An 18,955-nucleotide genomic window follows, 5' to 3' on the forward strand; every position below is an offset into this window, starting at 1 on the left:
CCACCCCACCCCCCCCACACCCCGAGGCAAATTTCAACGCGAACAAATCAAACAGGACAATAGACCAAGAAAGTTTTTCTTCTGTCCCGAGCAGAAACAATGGCAGCCAGCACAAGATGGCCACCAGCCCCTCCCCCCATTCCTCAGCTCCCTCAACGACTCCTCAACATCCGCTGGAAGATCAAGTGGAGCCTGATGGCGTTCTTCTCGCAGATGGCTGGAAACGTGCTCAAGCACACCTCGTCGTACCAGCGGCGCAGGTTCAGCAGGCCGCAGTTCTCCGTCGTCTTGTGCGTCCGATTGTAGGCGTTGTCCGGCTGTCCTGTTGCCCAGAACCTTCCGGGGGTGGGGGGAAGAAAGAGGAGAGAACACGCTGTGAGAGCTCTCTGCTGCTGCACGGGGGCGTGGAGGGGAGGGGGGAGGAGGCGGGGTATCCCGGCGTCGAGCGATTGGTCCGTTTCCGGTCCGACTCCGCCTCCCCACCCCTCCCCCCACACCGTCGCCCGACCCTCTCCCTGACCGCGCCCCCCCCCCCCACCCCCGTCTCACCTCTAATCCCCTGACCGTCAAGTCTAACCCCTGACCCTGAATCTGACCGTTACTCCCCTGACCGTCAGCCTGACCCCCTGACTCTCTGACCCCAAACTGACCTCTGCAACCCCTCCCACCGCTCCTCAGTCTGAACCCCCCTGCTTCCCCCGGACCCTCAGTCCGCCCCATCGCCCCCCCCCGACCTGACCCCTGACCACCCCCTCTATTACTCACGTCATGCCGTCTATGACCTTCGACCCATCGACCCAGACCCAGCTCCCTTCGGTCACTGAGTCGGTCAGTCCAATCCAAAAGGATGCATCCTTCGCTTGCTCCGCGAGGAAATTCTGGAAGCAAAAGGGCCACGTGGGTGGACAACAGGGCAATAATGGAAAGGGTAAAGAGCAAACAGGGTGTAGGGGAAACCAGGGTACATGGGAAATATGTCAACAGTGAAGGCTTCACAAACGGGGGGCAAAAACATAGCAACATACGACATCAAGCTGCTCGTACCAAAGCACCTTTTACAAATTAAAGCATTCGAACATTGGACTGGAGCGTTATCAAGCAGAATTTGACATCGTGCCAGGTCCGGAGATATTTGGGACCGGTCAAAGAGGTCGATTTTCAGGGCGTCTTAAAGGAGACAGGGAGAGAGAGAGAGAGGGGCGGAGAGTTTTAGGGAGGGAATTCCCGAGCTTGGGGCCTCAGGCGGCTGAAGGCACGGCCAATGGCGGAGCGATGGGAATCGGGAGATGCTCCAGGGAGCCCAGAATCGGAGGAGCGCAGAGATCTCGGAGGGTTGTAGGGGGCTGGAGGAGGTTGCACAGATTGGGAGAGTTGTAGGGGGCTGGAGGAGGTTACACAGATAGGGAGGGGGCGAGGAGGGATTTGAAAACGGGGATGTGAATTTTAACATCGAGACGTTGCTGGACCGGGAGCCAGTGTCGGTCAGCGAGCACGGGGAGGGTGATGAGGGGGAGCGGGTGCAAGTTAGGGCACGGGGGGGGGGGGGGTGCAGTCGGGGGGTGCAGTCGGGGGTGTGGGGGGGGGGGGCACAGGGAACGGCAGCGGAGTTTTGAATGAGCTGAAGTTTACGGAGGGCGGAATGCGGGAGAGCGGGACCGGAGAGCGCATGGGCCTTGAAACGGAGCGGGTAAAACTCAGCAAAGTTGTGTTGACATTGACGGCCCCTGCTCCACCCGAGATGTGTTTCAGGAGGTTGAGGAGAGAGAGGGAACCCTACCTGCACCTTGGAATTGCTGGCGATGGCAAGGTGTCCGTGCCTGTTTAGGCACAAGGCCCGGCTCTGCTCCCAGGTGAGCCTGGTGTTGGTGAACAGGTAGCAGTTTCTCGAGTTCAGCAGCCACCCAGGGTCGCAGATCCTTGAAGGGCATTCTGTATCAGGCGAGAGAGAGAGAGAGAGAGAAGGGGGGGGGTAAATGTTCAGGAGGAATGGGGTGCCGATCCAGCGGGCTGCTTCGTCCTGGATGGTGTCGAGCTTCCTAAGCGTTGTCGGAGACGCACCCATCCAGGCAAGTGGAGAGTATTCCATCACACTCCTGACTTGGGTGGCCAAAGCGGCCGCGCAGGGACCCGGGCAGGTTAAGCGAGCGGGAACTTCTTCGCTCAGAGGGTTGTGAACCTGCGGAAGCTCAGTCACTGAGCATACTCAAGGCTGAGGGCGACACGTTTCTGGGTGGATTTGAGGCAGAAAATCAGCCCACGAGTGCGGTGCCTCAGTTACTGTGGGGAGACAGGATACGCTCCCCAGCAACTCTCTAAAAGACCCCGAGAAGTTCACTTTGTCGATTCGTCTCGGCTCCTGCCTTTGAAGAAAAGCCAGCTAGACTGTATGCCAGTTTTGGAACAACATATCTCATCAGCTGTTTTCTTCAGGAATGAGCAAGTATTCGGCCCTCGTCAAAGGGCCAGCACAGATGGGATGGGCCAAAAGGCCTCCTTCTGCAGCTGTTATCGGTCGAAGATTACCCCGTGGTATTAGCTGGACCACGCTCGTGACAAGAATGTTTCCCCCCCAACCACAACTTGACTCGCCCTGCTTCATTTTGGAGGGATCTATAAGCCAGGGCCCTTTACAAGCTGCATGCCTGCACTGTTTCGGCTAGTGTGTAGGAGGCCAGAACGGGAACTGTTTCCTGTGGAGCAGACTTGAGTGTGGAGTGGGGGGGGGGGGGCGGGTGCCCGAATGGGCCTCCTCCTGCCCTCACCCTCACCCGTTTAAAACCCGTCCCCGTTGCCGTGGGATCCACTCACCGTACTTTTCGCAGAAGAGGTGCAGCCAGTGTTCGGTGGAGTTTCGGAACTGGGTGCAGTGTGCCTCCTCCCTCTGCTTGGCCTGCTGCTGCAACTTCAGGTAGCTCTCCGTCGTGTTCTGAAGGCTGTCCCGGGCGACCTGCAAATTCCCCGAGGCGTTGACGTCTTAGGAGGGGAGGGAGAGAGAGAGAGAGAGAGAGAGAGCCGTGAACCGCCACGCGTCCCCCGGTGTCATCGATTGTCGTCAAAACCCAGCCACTTCACTCACGCCCTCCCGGGAAGGAAATCCCCTGTCCATACCCGGTCTGGCTCACGTGCGACTCATGCCATCCGCCGCGATGTGACTGGCTCGTGAGCCACTCAGCTGTCAAGGGATGGGCAACAAATGCCGGCCGTGCCCGCGACACCCACAAAGTTACAAAGACTCACGACCCCCTGAGAGAAAAAACTCCTCATCTCTGTCTTAAATGGGCGGCCCCTTATTTTTAAACAGTGACCCCCCTAATTCCAGATTCTCCTACAAGGGGAAACATCCCTTCCACATCCACCCTGTCAAGACCCCTCAGGATCTTATATGTTTCAATCAAGTCGCCTCTTAATCTTCGAAACTCCAGCCGATACAAGCCTAGCCTGTCCAATCTTTCCTCGTAAGACAGCCCGTCCATTCCGGGTATTAGTCTAGTCAACCTTCTCGGAACTGCTTCCAATGAATTTACATCCTTCCTGAAATAAGGAGACCAGTGCTGTACGCAGTACTCTAGATGTGGTCTCACCAATGTCCTGTTTAACTGAAGCACAACCTCCCTACTTTTATATTCAATTCCCCTTCGCGATAAACAATAACATTCTATTAGCTTTCCCAATGACTTGCTGTACCTGGTATACTAACCTTTAGCGATTCATGCACCAGGACACACTCTGCGCCCCACACCCACAGAAGGATACACCTCCAAGATTTCCACAATACCTCTCGGCTTCCTGAAACTCAGCCACTGGGATACTTCCTTTGTCATGTGGTGACCGTGACAACCAATTTGCGCACAGCGAGCTCCCACAAATAGCAAACTGATAAGGTGGGGGAGGGGAGGGGGAAGGGGAGAGGAGGGGGGTTGGGGGGGGGAAGGGAAGGAAGCAGGGAGGAGGAGAGTACTTACACGTGGTCGCAAAGTAAGCCACAAGGCAAAGGAGGACAATGCAGGCCACGAAACCTAACACAGCCAACACCATGAAAATGGTTTGAGTTCTCTTGTAACCCACGGAGGCATCTGTCAGGAGAGGAAGAGAAAAAGGGAAGACAGACGTGCATTTTTTTCTAGCGCCTTTCGCCAGCTAGGCAGGTCCCAACGTGCTTCTCGAGCCAAGAGGCACGGTCACTGCCGTCACGGGGGACATGCGGCAGCGCGCTTGCGCCCGGCGACGTGGGAAAGCCCCCTGGTTACCTCTGTGATGTTCACTGAGGGGATGCACACCGTCCTCCGGCAGCGCGGCCCTCCCTCGGTACGGACCCTCCGACAGTGCAGCGGCCTGGAGGAAAGTCCAGAGCTGAGGGCCCCGAGGCAGCCGAAGGCACGGCCTGTGCCAGAGGCCAGTACTCGGAGGAGGTCGGAGAGCTCGGAGGGGCGTAGGGTAGCAGCAGAGGGAGCGCGACGGTGAGGGACGGGGTAGGATTTGATTTTTTTCTCGGCGCCCCCTCGTGCTCACCCTTGCTCTCGGTGTCCTCATCACGATCCTCCAAGACGTCATTGTCAATGTTCATGATGAGATCCGGCAACTCATTATCTTCCTCGTACTCGAGGGAATCGACATCCCCTCCTCTGGCCAGATCGTCAATTTGTTCCCTTCGGCCACCATACCTGGGCGATGATCCTCTTGTCCCTCTCATTTCTCACTCCCTCTCTAAACCGATCCAACCCCAATGAATCGGGGAACTGAGGTCCCAAGGACCTTCTATTCAATATGATGAGCTTTTAACCCAGCGATGAGGATTATCTCTGGGGAGATGGCGATATTTTGCCAAGACCTTTAAGGATTAATCCGAAGGCTTTTCAGCTTGTGAAGAATTCTTAAATCGTCGGTCTTACAAAAAAATCTCGAACAACGCATCAGCGGTTTAATAATAAATTGTTTTGAATCACCCGTTTTGAAATTCGGATTTCAGTTTTGAGAATTATTTTGTTAATTCTTGCAGATAATACTGACGGGATATTCCCCGCTTATTCCAGGGGCTGTTTGAAAATTATCGGAGAGATCAAGTACGAACCAGATCAGCTCTTAAATGCATCGGCCAATTTCCGCTAAATAGACAGTTTCTGAATTAGTCAGTTGTCTGTTTATTTAACAGGTTGTGAATAGTTGATTCTAAATAGCAATAATATTAATGGTAACTAATATTTATGTTTATTAATTATGGGTAAAGTTAATGATCGATTAGTATCTGTTAAATGGTTTATTAATAAAGAATTATTGAGAATACGAATTGACTTGTTATCTTAATGATGGATTGTTGAGGTTAATTAAGTGTATATATTAACAGTGGATTAATAATCGATCAGGTACATTGATCAAGGATCAAATTAATGATTATTGAGTTTGATGAATTACTGGATTACCGAGGGATTATTGAGATTAATGAATTACTGGATTACTGATGGATTATTGATGAATTATTAGATTATTGATGGTTATTGATGGATTATTAGATTATTGGTGAATTATTAGATTATTGATGAATTATTAGATTATTGGTGAATTATTAGATTATTGATGATTATTGATGAATTATTAGATTATTGATGAATTATTAGATTATTGGTGAATTATTAGATTATTGATGATTATTGATGAATTATTAGATTATTGATGGTTATTGATGGATTATTAGATTATTGGTGAATTATTAGATTATTGATGAATTATTAGATTATTGGTGAATTATTAGATTATTGATGATTATTGATGAATTATTAGATTATTGATGAATTATTAGATTATTGGTGAATTATTAGATTATTGATGATTATTGATGAATTATTAGATTATTGGTGAATTATTAGATTATTGATGATTATTGATGAATTATTAGATTATTGATGAATTATTAGATTATTGGTGAATTATTAGATTATTGATGAATTACCAGACGTTTGATGATTATTAATGAATTATTAGATTATTGGTGAATTATTAGATTATTGATGAATTATTAGATTATGGATGAATTATTAGATTATCGATGAATTATTAGATTAATATTAAATTATTAGATTATGGATGAATTATTAGACGTTTGATGATTATTGATGAATTATCAGATTACTGATGAATTATTAGATTATTGATGAATTATTAGATTATCGATGAATTATTAGATTATTGCTGGATTATTGATGAATTATTAGATTATTATTAAATTATTAGATTATTGATGAATTATTAGATTATCGATGAATTATTAGATTATTGATGGATTATTGATGAATTATTAGATTATTGATGATCATTGATGAATTATTAGATTATTATTAAATTATTAGATTATTGATGAATTATTAGATTATTAATGATCATTGATGAATTATTAGATTATCGATGAATTATTAGATTATTGATGGATTATTGATGAATTATTAGATTATTAATGATCATTGATGAATTATTAGATTATTATTAAATTATTAGATTATTAATGAATTATTAGATTATTAATGAACTATTAGATTATTGATGAATTATTAGATTATCGATGAATTATTAGATTATTGATGGATTATTAGATTATTAATGATCATTGATGAATTATTAGATTATCGATGAATTATTAGATTATTGATGGATTATTAGATTATTAATGATCATTGATGAATTATTAGATTATTGATGAATTATTAGATTATTGATGAATTATTAAATTATTGATGAACTATTAGATTATTGATGAATTAGTAGATTATTGATTACTGATGAATTATTACATTATTGATGAATTATTAGATTATTGATGGATTATTAAATTATTGATGAACTATTAGATTATTGATGAACTAGTAGATTATTGATGAATTATTAGATTATTGATGATTATTAGATTATTGATGAATTACCAGATGTTTGATGATTATTAATGAACTATTAGATTATTGATGAATTATTAGATAATTGATGAACTATTAGATTATTGATGGATTATTAGATTATTGATGAGTAGTAGATTATTGATTATTGATGAATTATTAGATTATTGATGAACTATTAGATTAGTGATGAAGTAATAGGTTACTCATGAATTAATAGATTATTGATGAATTATTAGATTATTGATGGATTATTAGATTATTAATGAATTATTAGATTATTGATGAACTATTAGATTATTAATGAACTATTAGATTATTGATGAACTATATGATTATTAATGAATTATTAGATTATTAATGAACTATTAGATTATTGATGGATTATTAGATTATTAATGAATTATTAGATTATTGATGAACTATTAGATTATTAATGAACTATTAGATTATTGATGAACTATATGATTATTAATGAATTATTAGATTATTGATGAACTATTAGATTATTGATGAATTATTAGATTATTGATGAACTATATGATTATTAATGAATTATTAGATTATTGATGAATTATTAGATTATTAATGAACTATTAGATTATTAATGAACTATTAGATGACTGAACTATATGATTATTAATGAACTATTAGATTATTGATGAATTATTAGATTATTAATGAATTATTAGATTATTGATGAACTATATGATTATTAATGAATTATTAGATTATTGATGAATTATTAGATTATTAATGAACTATTAGATGACTGAACTATATGATTATTAATGAACTATATGATTATTAATGAACTATTAGATTATTAATGAATTCTTAGATTATTGATGAACTATATGATTATTAATGAATTATTAGATTATTGATGAATTATTAGATTATTAATGAACTATTAGATGACTGAACTATATGATTATTAATGAACTATATGATTATTAATGAACTATTAGATTATTAATGAATTATTAGATTATTGATGAACTATATGATTATTAATGAACTATTAGATTATTGATGAACTATTAGATTATTGATGAATTATTAGATTATTAATGAACTATTAGATTATTGATGAACTATTAGATTATTGATGAATTATTAGATTATTGATGAACTATTAGATTATTGATTAACTATATGATTATTAATGAATTATTAGATTATTGATGAACTATTAGATTATTGATGAATTATTAGATTATTAATGAACTATTAGATTATTGATGAACTATTAGATTATTGATGAACTATATGATTATTAATGAATTATTAGATTATTGATGAACTATTAGATTATTGATGAACTATATGATTATTAATGAATTATTAGATTATTGATGAACTATTAGATTATTGATGAACTATATGATTATTAATGAATTATTAGATTATTGATGAACTATTAGATTATTAATGAACTATTAGATTATTGATGAACTATATGATTATTAATGAATTATTAGATTATTGATGAACTATATGATTATTAATGAATTATTAGATTATTAATGAACTATATGATTATTAATGAACTATTAGATTATTGATGAATTATTAGATTATTAATGAACTATTAGATTATTGATGAACTATTAGATTATTGATGAATTATTAGATTATTAATGAACTATTAGATTATTGATGAACTATATGATTATTAATGAACTATTAGATTATTAATGAACTATATGATTATTAATGAATTATTAGATTATTAATGATCTATTAGATTATTGATGAACTATTAGATTATTGATTAACTATATGATTATTAATGAATTATTAGATTATTGATGAACTATTAGATTATTGATGAATTATTAGATTATTAATGAACTATTAGATTATTGATGAACTATTAGATTATTGATGAACTATTAGATTATTAATGAACTATTAGATTATTGATGAACTATATGATTATTAATGAACTATTAGATTATTAATGAACTATATGATTATTAATGAATTATTAGATTATTAATGATCTATTAGATTATTGATGAACTATTAGATTATTGATTAACTATATGATTATTAATGAATTATTAGATTATTGATGAACTATTAGATTATTGATGAATTATTAGATTATTAATGAACTATTAGATTATTGATGAACTATTAGATTATTGATGAACTATATGATTATTAATGAATTATTAGATTATTAATGAACAATTAGATTATTCATGAACTATATGATTATTAATGAATTATTAGATTATTGATGAATTATTAGATTATTAATGAACTATTAGATTATTAATGAACTATATGAGTATTAATGAATTATTAGATTATTAATGAACTATATGATTATGAATGAACTATATGATTATTAATGAATTATTAGATTATTAATGAACTATATGATTATGAATGAACTATATGATTATTAATGAATTATTAGATTATTAATGAACTATTAGATTATTAATGAACTATTAGATTATTAATGAATTATTAGATTATTAATGAACTATATGATTATGAATGAACTATATGATTATTAATGAATTATTAGATTATTAATGAACTATATGATTATGAATGAACTATATGATTATTAATGAACTATTAGATTATCAATGAACTATTAGATGACTGAACTATATGATTATTAATGAACTATATGATTATTAATGAACTATTAGATTATTGATGAACAATATGATTATTAATGAACTATATGATTATTAATGAATTATTAGATTATTAATGAACTATATGATTATGAATGAACTATATGATCATTAATGAATTATTAGATTATTAATGAATTATATGATTATGAATGAACTATATGATTATTAATGAACTATTAGATTATTAATGAACTATATGATTATTAATGAATTATTAGATTATTAATGAACTATATGATTATGAATGAACTATATGATTATTAATGAATTATTAGATTATTAATGAACTATATGATTATGAATGAACTATATGATTATTAATGAACTATTAGATGACTGAACTATATGATTATTAATGAACTATATGATTATTAATGAACTATTAGATTATTAATGAACTATTAGATTATTGATGAACTATATGATTATTAATGAAGTATTAGATTATTAATGAACTATATGATTATTAATGAACTATTAGATTATTGATGAACTATATGATTATTGATGAATTATTAGATTATTAATGAACTATATGATTATTGATGAACTATATGATTATTAATGAATTAGATTATTAATGAACTATATGATTATTGATGAACTATTAGATTATGAATGAACTATATGATTATTGATGAACTATATGATTATTAATGAACTATATGATTATTAATGAACTATTAGATTATTAATGAACTATATGATTATTGATGAACTATTAGATTATGAATGAACTATAGGATTATTGATGAACTATATGATTATTAATGAACTATATGATTATGAATGAACTATATGATTATTAATGAACTATATGATTATTAATGAATTATTAGATTATTGATAAACTATTAGATTATTGATGAACTATATGATTATTAATGTACTATATGATTATTAATGAATTATTAGATTATTGATGAACTATTAGATTATTGATGAACTATATGATTATTAATGAACTATATGATTATTAATGAATTATTAGATTATTTATGAACTATTAGATTATTGATGAACTATATGATTATTAATGAACTATATGATTATGAATGAACTATATGATTATTAATGAACTATATGATTATTAATGAATTATTAGATTATTGATGAACTATTAGATTATTGATGAACTATATGATTATTAATGAACTATATGATTATTGATGAACTATATGATTATTAATGAATTATTAGATTATTGATGAACTATTAGATTATTGATGAACTATATGATTATTAATGAACTATTAGATTATTGATGAACTATTAGATTATTAATGAACTATTAGATTATTGATGAACTATATGATTATTAATGAACTATTAGATTATGAATGAACTATATGATTATTAATGAACTATATGATTATGAATGAACTATATGATTATTGATGAACTATATGATTATGAATGAACTATATGATTATTGATGAACTATATGATTATTAATGAACTATTAGATTATTAATGAATTATTAGATTATTGATGAACTATTAGATTATTAATGAACTATATGATTATTAATGAACTACTAGATTATTAATGAACTATATGATTATGAATGAACTATATGATTATTGATGAACTATATGATTATGAATGAACTATATGATTATTGATGAACTATATGATTATTAATGAACTATTAGATTATTAATGAATTATTAGATTATTGATGAACTATTAGATTATTAATGAACTATGAGATTATTAATGAATTATTAGATTATTGATGAACTATTTGATTATTGATGAACTATTAGATTATTAATGAATTATTAGATTATTGATGAACTATTAGATTATTAATGAATTATTAGATTATTGATGAACTATATGATTATGAATGAACTATTAGATTATTAATGAACTATATGATTATTGATGAACTATAAGATTATTGATGAACTATTAGATTATTGATGAACTATATGATTATTAATGAACTATATGATTATTGATGAACTATATGATTATTAATGAATTATTAGATTAATGAACTATTAGATTATTGATGAACTATATGATTATTGATGAACTATTAGATTATTAATGAACTATATGATTATTAATGAATTATTAGATTAATGAACTATTAGATTATTGATGAACTATATGATTATTGATGAACTATTAGATTATTAATGAATTATTAGATTATTGATGAACTATATGATTATTAATGAACTATTAGATTATTAATGAACTATATGATTATTGATGAACTATTAGATTATTGATGAATTATTAGATTTATGATGAACTATATGATTATTAATGAACTATATGATTATTAATGAACTATTAGATTAATGAACTATATGAATTATTAATTATTATTCATTATTATTAATGAATTATTAGATTATTGATGAACTATATGATTATTAATGAACTATATGATTATTAATGAACTATTAGATTAATGAACTATATGAATTATTAATTATTATTCATTATTATTAATGAATTATTAGATTATTGATGAACTATATGATTATTAATGAACTATATGATTATTAATGAACTATTAGATTAATGAACTATATGATTATTAATGAATTATTAGATTATTAATGAACTATATGATTATTGATGAACTATATGAATTATTAATGAACTATATGATTATTAATGAACTATATGATTAATGAACTATATGATTATTAATGAATTATTAGATTATTGATGAACTATTAGATTATTAATGAACTATATGATTATTGATGAACTATTAGATTATTAATGAACTATATGATTATTGATGAACTATATGATTATTGATGAACTATTTGATTATTGATGAACTATTAGATTATTAATGAACTATATGATTATTGATGAACTATTAGATTATTGATGAACTATATGATTATTGATGAACTATTTGATTATTGATGAACTATTAGATTATTAATGAACTATATGATTATTGATGAACTATTAGATTATTAATGAACTATATGATTATTGATGAACTATATGATTATTGATGAACTATTTGATTATTGATGAACTATTAGATTATTAATGAACTATATGATTATTGATGAACTATTAGATTATTGATGAACTATATGATTATTGATGAACTATATGATTATTGATGAACTATATGATTATTAATGAACTATATGATTATTGATGAACTATAAGATTATTGATGAACTATATGAATTATTAATTATTATTCATTATTATTAATGAATTATTAGACAGATCACTGCTGGATTCTTCCTCATTAATAAACACACATTCCAATCTCTCTCTCAATCCATTCGATTCCCAATTGGATGAATCCGGATGAATTATTCTGCACATCAATGAGGATCAGTTCAAAGCTGCTGCTTCCCCCTCGTCCTGCCGCCGCTCCAGCCCCTCGCTGCCTCAACAACCTCCTCCCGGCAGGCCCAGCCTCAGGCCTCGGCCTCTCCCAGCCGCTCCGGGCGCACTCAGGCACTCGCTCCGCCGCCTGGCTCAGAGCAACCGGGCCCTCAGGGCCGCCATCTTGGGAAAGGAAAGGGCAGGAAGTGGAGGGAAGAGACCCGGAAGCGATACCAGGGCTGGGCAGAGTTCAGGCGATGACGTCAAGGGAGGAGACAATGAGCATCACGTGATATCTGGGCTGGGACACACACAATGTGACAGCACAGAGTCTATATCCATATTAATGTATTAAATAATAACTGGAGAGTCAATGTGACAGCAGAGAGTCTATATCCATATTAATGTATTAAATAATAACTGGAGAGTCAATGTGACAGCACAGAGTCTATATCCATATTAATGTATTTAATAATAACTGGAGAGTCAATGTGACAGCACAGAGTCTATATCCATATTAATGTATTTAATAATAACTGGAGAGTCAATGTGACAGCACAGAGTCTATATCCATATTAATGTATTTAATAATAACTGGAGAGTCAATGTGACAGCACAGAGTCTATATCCATATTAATGTATTAAATAATAACTGGAGAGTCAATGTGACAGCACAGAGTCTATATCCATATTAATGTATTTAATAATAACTGGAGAGTCAATGTGACAGCACAGAGTCTATATCCATATTAATGTATTTAATAATAACTGGAGAGTCAATGTGACAGCACAGAGTCTATATCCATATTAATGTATTTAATAATAACTGGAGAGTCAATGTGACAGCACAGAGTCTATATCCATATTAATGTATTTAATAATAACTGGAGAGTCAATGTGACAGCACAGAGTCTATATCCATATTAATGTATTTAATAATAACTGGAGAGTCAATGTGACAGCACAGAGTCTATATCCATATTAATGTATTTAATAATAACTGGAGAGTCAATGTGACAGAGTCTATATCCATATTAATGTATTTAATAATAACTGGAGAGTCAATGTGACAGCACAGAGTCTATATCCATATTAATGTATTTAATAATAACTGGAGAGTCAATGTGACAGCACAGAGTCTATATCCATATTAATGTATTTAATAATAACTGGAGAGTCAATGTGACAGCACAGAGTCTATATCCATATTAATGTATTTAATAATAACTGGAGAGTCAATGTGACAGCAGAGTCTATATCCATATTAATGTATTTAATAATAACTGGAGAGTCAATGTGACAGCACAGAGTCTATATCCATATTAATGTGTTTAATAATAACTGGAGAGTCAATGTAACAGCACAGAGTCTATATCCATATTAATGTATTTAATAATAACTGGAGAGTCAATGTGACAGCACAGAGTCTATATCCATATTAATGTGTTTAATAATAACTGGAGAGTCAATGTAACAGCACAGAGTCTATATCCATATTAATGTATTTAATAATAACTGGAGAGTCAATGTGACAGCACAGAGTCTATATCCGTATTAATGTATTTAATAATAACTGGAGAGTCAATATGACAGCACAGAGTCTATATCCACATTAATGTATTTAATAATAACTGGAGAGTCAATGTGACAGCACAGAGTCTATATCCGTATTAATGTATTTAATAATAACTGGAGAGTCAATGTGACAGCACAGAGTCTATATCCGTATTAATGTATTTAATAATAACTGGAGAGTCAATGTGACAGCACAGAGTCTATATCCGTATTAATGTATTTAATAATAACTGGAGAGTCAATGTGACAGCACAGAGTCTATATCCATATTAATGTATTTAATAATAACTGGAGAGTCAATGTGACAGCACAGAGTCTATATCCATATTAATGTATTTAATAATAACTGGAGAGTCAATGCGACAGCACAGAGTCTGTATCCGTATTAATGTATTTAATAATAACTGGAGAGTCAATGTGACAGCACAGAGTCTATATCCATATTAATGTATTTAATAATAACTGGAGAGTCAATGTGACAGCACAGAGTCTATATCCATATTAATGTATTTAATAATAACTGGAGAGTCAATGTGACAGCACAGAGTCTATATCCATATTAATGTATTTAATAATAACTGGAGAGTCAATGTGACAGCACAGAGTCTATATCCATATTAATGTATTTAATAATAACTGGAGAGTCAATGTGACAGCAGAGAGTCTATATCCATATTAATGTATTTAATAATAACTGGAGAGTCAATGTGACAGCACAGAGTCTATATCCGTATTAATGTATTTAATAATAACTGGAGAGTCAATGTGACAGCACAGAGTCTATATCCGTATTAATGTATTTAATAATAACTGGAGAGTCAATGTGACAGCACAGAGTCTATATCCGTATTAATGTATTTAATAATAACTGGAGAGTCAATGTGACAGCACAGAGTCTATATCCGTATTAATGTATTTAATAATAACTGGAGAGTCAATGTGACAGCACAGAGTCTATATCCGTATTAATGTATTTAATAATAACTGGAGAGTCAATGCGACAGCACAGAGTCTATATCCGTATTAATGTATTTAACAATAACTGGAGAGTCAATGTAACAGCACAGAGTCTATATCCATATTAATGTATTTAATAATAACTGGAGAGTCAATGCGACAGCACAGAGTCTATATCCGTATTAATGTATTTAATAATAACTGGAGAGTCAATGTGACAGCACAGAGTCTATATCCATATTAATGTATTTAATAATAACTGGAGAGACAATGTGACAGCACAGAGTCTATATCCATATTAATGTATTTAATAATAACTGGAGAGTCAATGTGACAGCACAGAGTCTATATCCGTATTAATGTATTTAATAATAACTGGAGAGTCAATGCGACAGCACAGAGTCTATATCCATATTAATGTATTTAATAATAACTGGAGAGACAATGCGACAGCACAGAGTCTATATCCGTATTAATGTATTTAATAATAACTGGAGAGTCAATGCGACAGCACAGAGTCTATATCCGTATTAATGTATTTAATAATAACTGGAGAGTCAATGCGACAGCACAGAGTCTATATCCGTATTAATGTATTAAATAATAACTGGAGAGTCAATGCGAAAGCACAGAGTCTATATCCGTATTAATGTATTAAATAATAACTGGAGAGTCAATGCGACAGCACAGAGTCTATATCCGTATTAATGTATTTAATAATAACTGGAGAGTCAATGCGACAGCACAGAGTCTATATCCGTATTAATGTATTTAATAATAACTGGAGAGTCAATGCGACAGCACAGAGTCTATATCCGTATTAATGTATTTAATAATAACTGGAGAGTCAATGCGACAGTACAGAGTCTATATCCGTATTAATGTATTTAATAATAACTGGAGAGTCAATGCGACAGCACAGAGTCTATATCCGTATTAATGTATTTAATAATAACTGGAGAGTCAATGCGACAGCACAGAGTCTATATCCGTATTAATGTATTTAATAATAACTGGAGAGTTAACTTATTCCATTATTCATTTATAAATTGAGTTAACGATCACTGATTACACTCTACATTTATAAATTGAGTTAACGATCACTGATTACACACTACATTTATAAATTGAGTTAACGATCACTGATTACACACTACATTTATAAATTGTGATAACGATCACTGATTACACACTACATTTATAAATTGTGTTAACGATCACTGATTACACTCTACATTTATAAATTGAGTTAACGATCACTGATTACACACTACATTTATAAATTGAGTTAACGATCACTGATTACACTCTACATTTATAAATTGAGTTAACGATCACTGATTACACACTACATTTATAAATTGAGTTAACGATCACTGATTACACTCTACATTTATAAATTGAGATAACGATCACTGATTACACTCTACATTTATAAATTGAGTTAACGATCACTGATTACACACTACATTTATAAATTGAGATAACGATCACTGATTACACACTACATTTATAAATTGTGATAACGATCACTGATTACACACTACATTTATAAATTGAGATAACGATCACTGATTACACACTACATTTATAAATTGAGATAACGATCACTGATTACACACTACATTTATAAATTGTGATAACGATCACTGATTACACACTACATTTATAAATTGAGTTAACGATCACTGATTACACACTACATTTATAAATTGAGATAACGATCACTGATTACACACTACATTTATAAATTGTGATAACGATCACTGATTACACTCTACATTTATAAATTGAGTTAACGATCACTGATTACACACTACATTTATAAATTGTGATAACGATCACTGATTACACTCTACATTTATAAATTGTGATAACGATCACTGATTACACACTACATTTATAAATTGAGTTAACGATCACTGATTACACACTACATTTATAAATTGAGATAACGATCACTGATTACACTCTACATTTATAAATTGAGTTAACGATCACTGATTACACACTACATTTATAAATTGAGATAACGATCACTGATTACACTCTACATTTATAAATTGAGTTAACGATCACTGATTACACACTACATTTATAAATTGTGATAACGATCACTGATTACACACTACATTTATAAATTGAGATAACGATCACTGATTACACACTACATTTATAAATTGAGATAACGATCACTGATTACACACTACATTTATAAATTGAGATAACGATCACTGATTACACACTACATTTATAAATTGAGATAACGATCACTGATTACACTCTACATTTATAAATTGAGATAACGATCACTGATTACACACTACATTTATAAATTGAGATAACGATCACTGATTACACTCTACATTTATAAATTGTGATAACGATCACTGATTACACACTACATTTATAAATTGAGTTAACGATCACTGATTACACACTACATTTATAAATTGAGATAACGATCACTGATTACACACTACATTTATAAATTGAGATAACGATCACTGATTACACACTACATTTATAAATTGAGATAACGATCACTGATTACACACTACATTTATAAATTGAGTTAACGATCACTGATTACACTCTACATTTATAAATTGAGTTAACGATCACTGATTACACACTACATTTATAAATTGAGTTAACGATCACTGATTACACACTACATTTATAAATTGAGATGACGATCACTGATTACACTCTACATTTATAAATTGAGATAACGATCACTGATTACACACTACATTTATAAATTGTGATAACGATCACTGATTACACTCTACATTTATAAATTGAGATAACGATCACTGATTACACACTACATTTATAAATTGTGATAACGATCACTGATTACACTCTACATTTATAAATTGAGATAACGATCACTGATTACACTCTACATTTATAAATTGAGATAACGATCACTGATTACACACTACATTTATAAATTGAGATAACGATCACTGATTACACACTACATTTATAAATTGAGATAACGATCACTGATTACACTCTACATTTATAAATTGAGATAACGATCACTGATTACACACTACATTTATAAATTGAGATAACGATCACTGATTACACACTACATTTATAAATTGAGTTAACGATCACTGATTACACTCTACATTTATAAATTGAGATAACGATCACTGATTACACTCTACATTTATAAATTGAGATAACGATCACTGATTACACACTACATTTATAAATTGAGTTAACGATCACTGATTACACACTACATTTATAAATTGAGATAACGATCACTGATTACACTGTACATTTATAAATTGAGATAACGATCACTGATTACACACTACATTTATAAATTGAGTTAACGATCACTGATTACACACTACATTTATAAATTGAGATAACGATCACTGATTACACTCTACATTTATAAATTGAGATAACGATCACTGATTACACACTACATTTATAAATTGAGTTAACGATCACTGATTACACACTACATTTATAAATTGAGATAACGATCACTGATTACACACTACATTTATAAA

The 18,955-nt window shown here is 32.9% G+C and overlaps 1 protein-coding gene across 3 annotated transcripts; it reads right to left on the reverse strand.

The window, feature by feature from the left end:
• Positions 1–25: 25 nt before the first annotated feature.
• Positions 26–13,051, reverse strand: LOC137359166 (C-type lectin domain family 7 member A-like). Of its 3 annotated transcripts, XM_068025236.1 has the most exons (7): positions 12,809–13,051; positions 4,510–5,102; positions 3,963–4,073; positions 2,814–2,973; positions 1,778–1,929; positions 766–878; positions 26–336 (listed from the first exon to the last, which is right to left on the reverse strand). In XM_068025236.1, exons 2-7 carry the CDS (start codon positions 4,688–4,690, stop codon positions 34–36), a joined length of 1,020 nt encoding a protein of 339 aa, XP_067881337.1. In that variant the 5' UTR covers positions 4,691–5,102; positions 12,809–13,051; the 3' UTR covers positions 26–33. The 3 variants fall into 3 exon arrangements, with proteins under 3 accessions (XP_067881337.1, XP_067881339.1, XP_067881338.1); XM_068025238.1 differs by lacking the exon at positions 12,809–13,051 and having other exon boundaries at positions 2,809–2,973; positions 4,510–5,460; XM_068025237.1 differs by lacking the exons at positions 3,963–4,073; positions 12,809–13,051 and having other exon boundaries at positions 4,510–5,460.
• Positions 13,052–18,955: the final 5,904 nt, after the last annotated feature.

This window comes from Heterodontus francisci, unplaced genomic scaffold (assembly GCF_036365525.1).
Source record: "Heterodontus francisci isolate sHetFra1 unplaced genomic scaffold, sHetFra1.hap1 HAP1_SCAFFOLD_515, whole genome shotgun sequence".
NCBI classification, from domain to species: Eukaryota; Metazoa; Chordata; class Chondrichthyes; order Heterodontiformes; family Heterodontidae; genus Heterodontus; species Heterodontus francisci.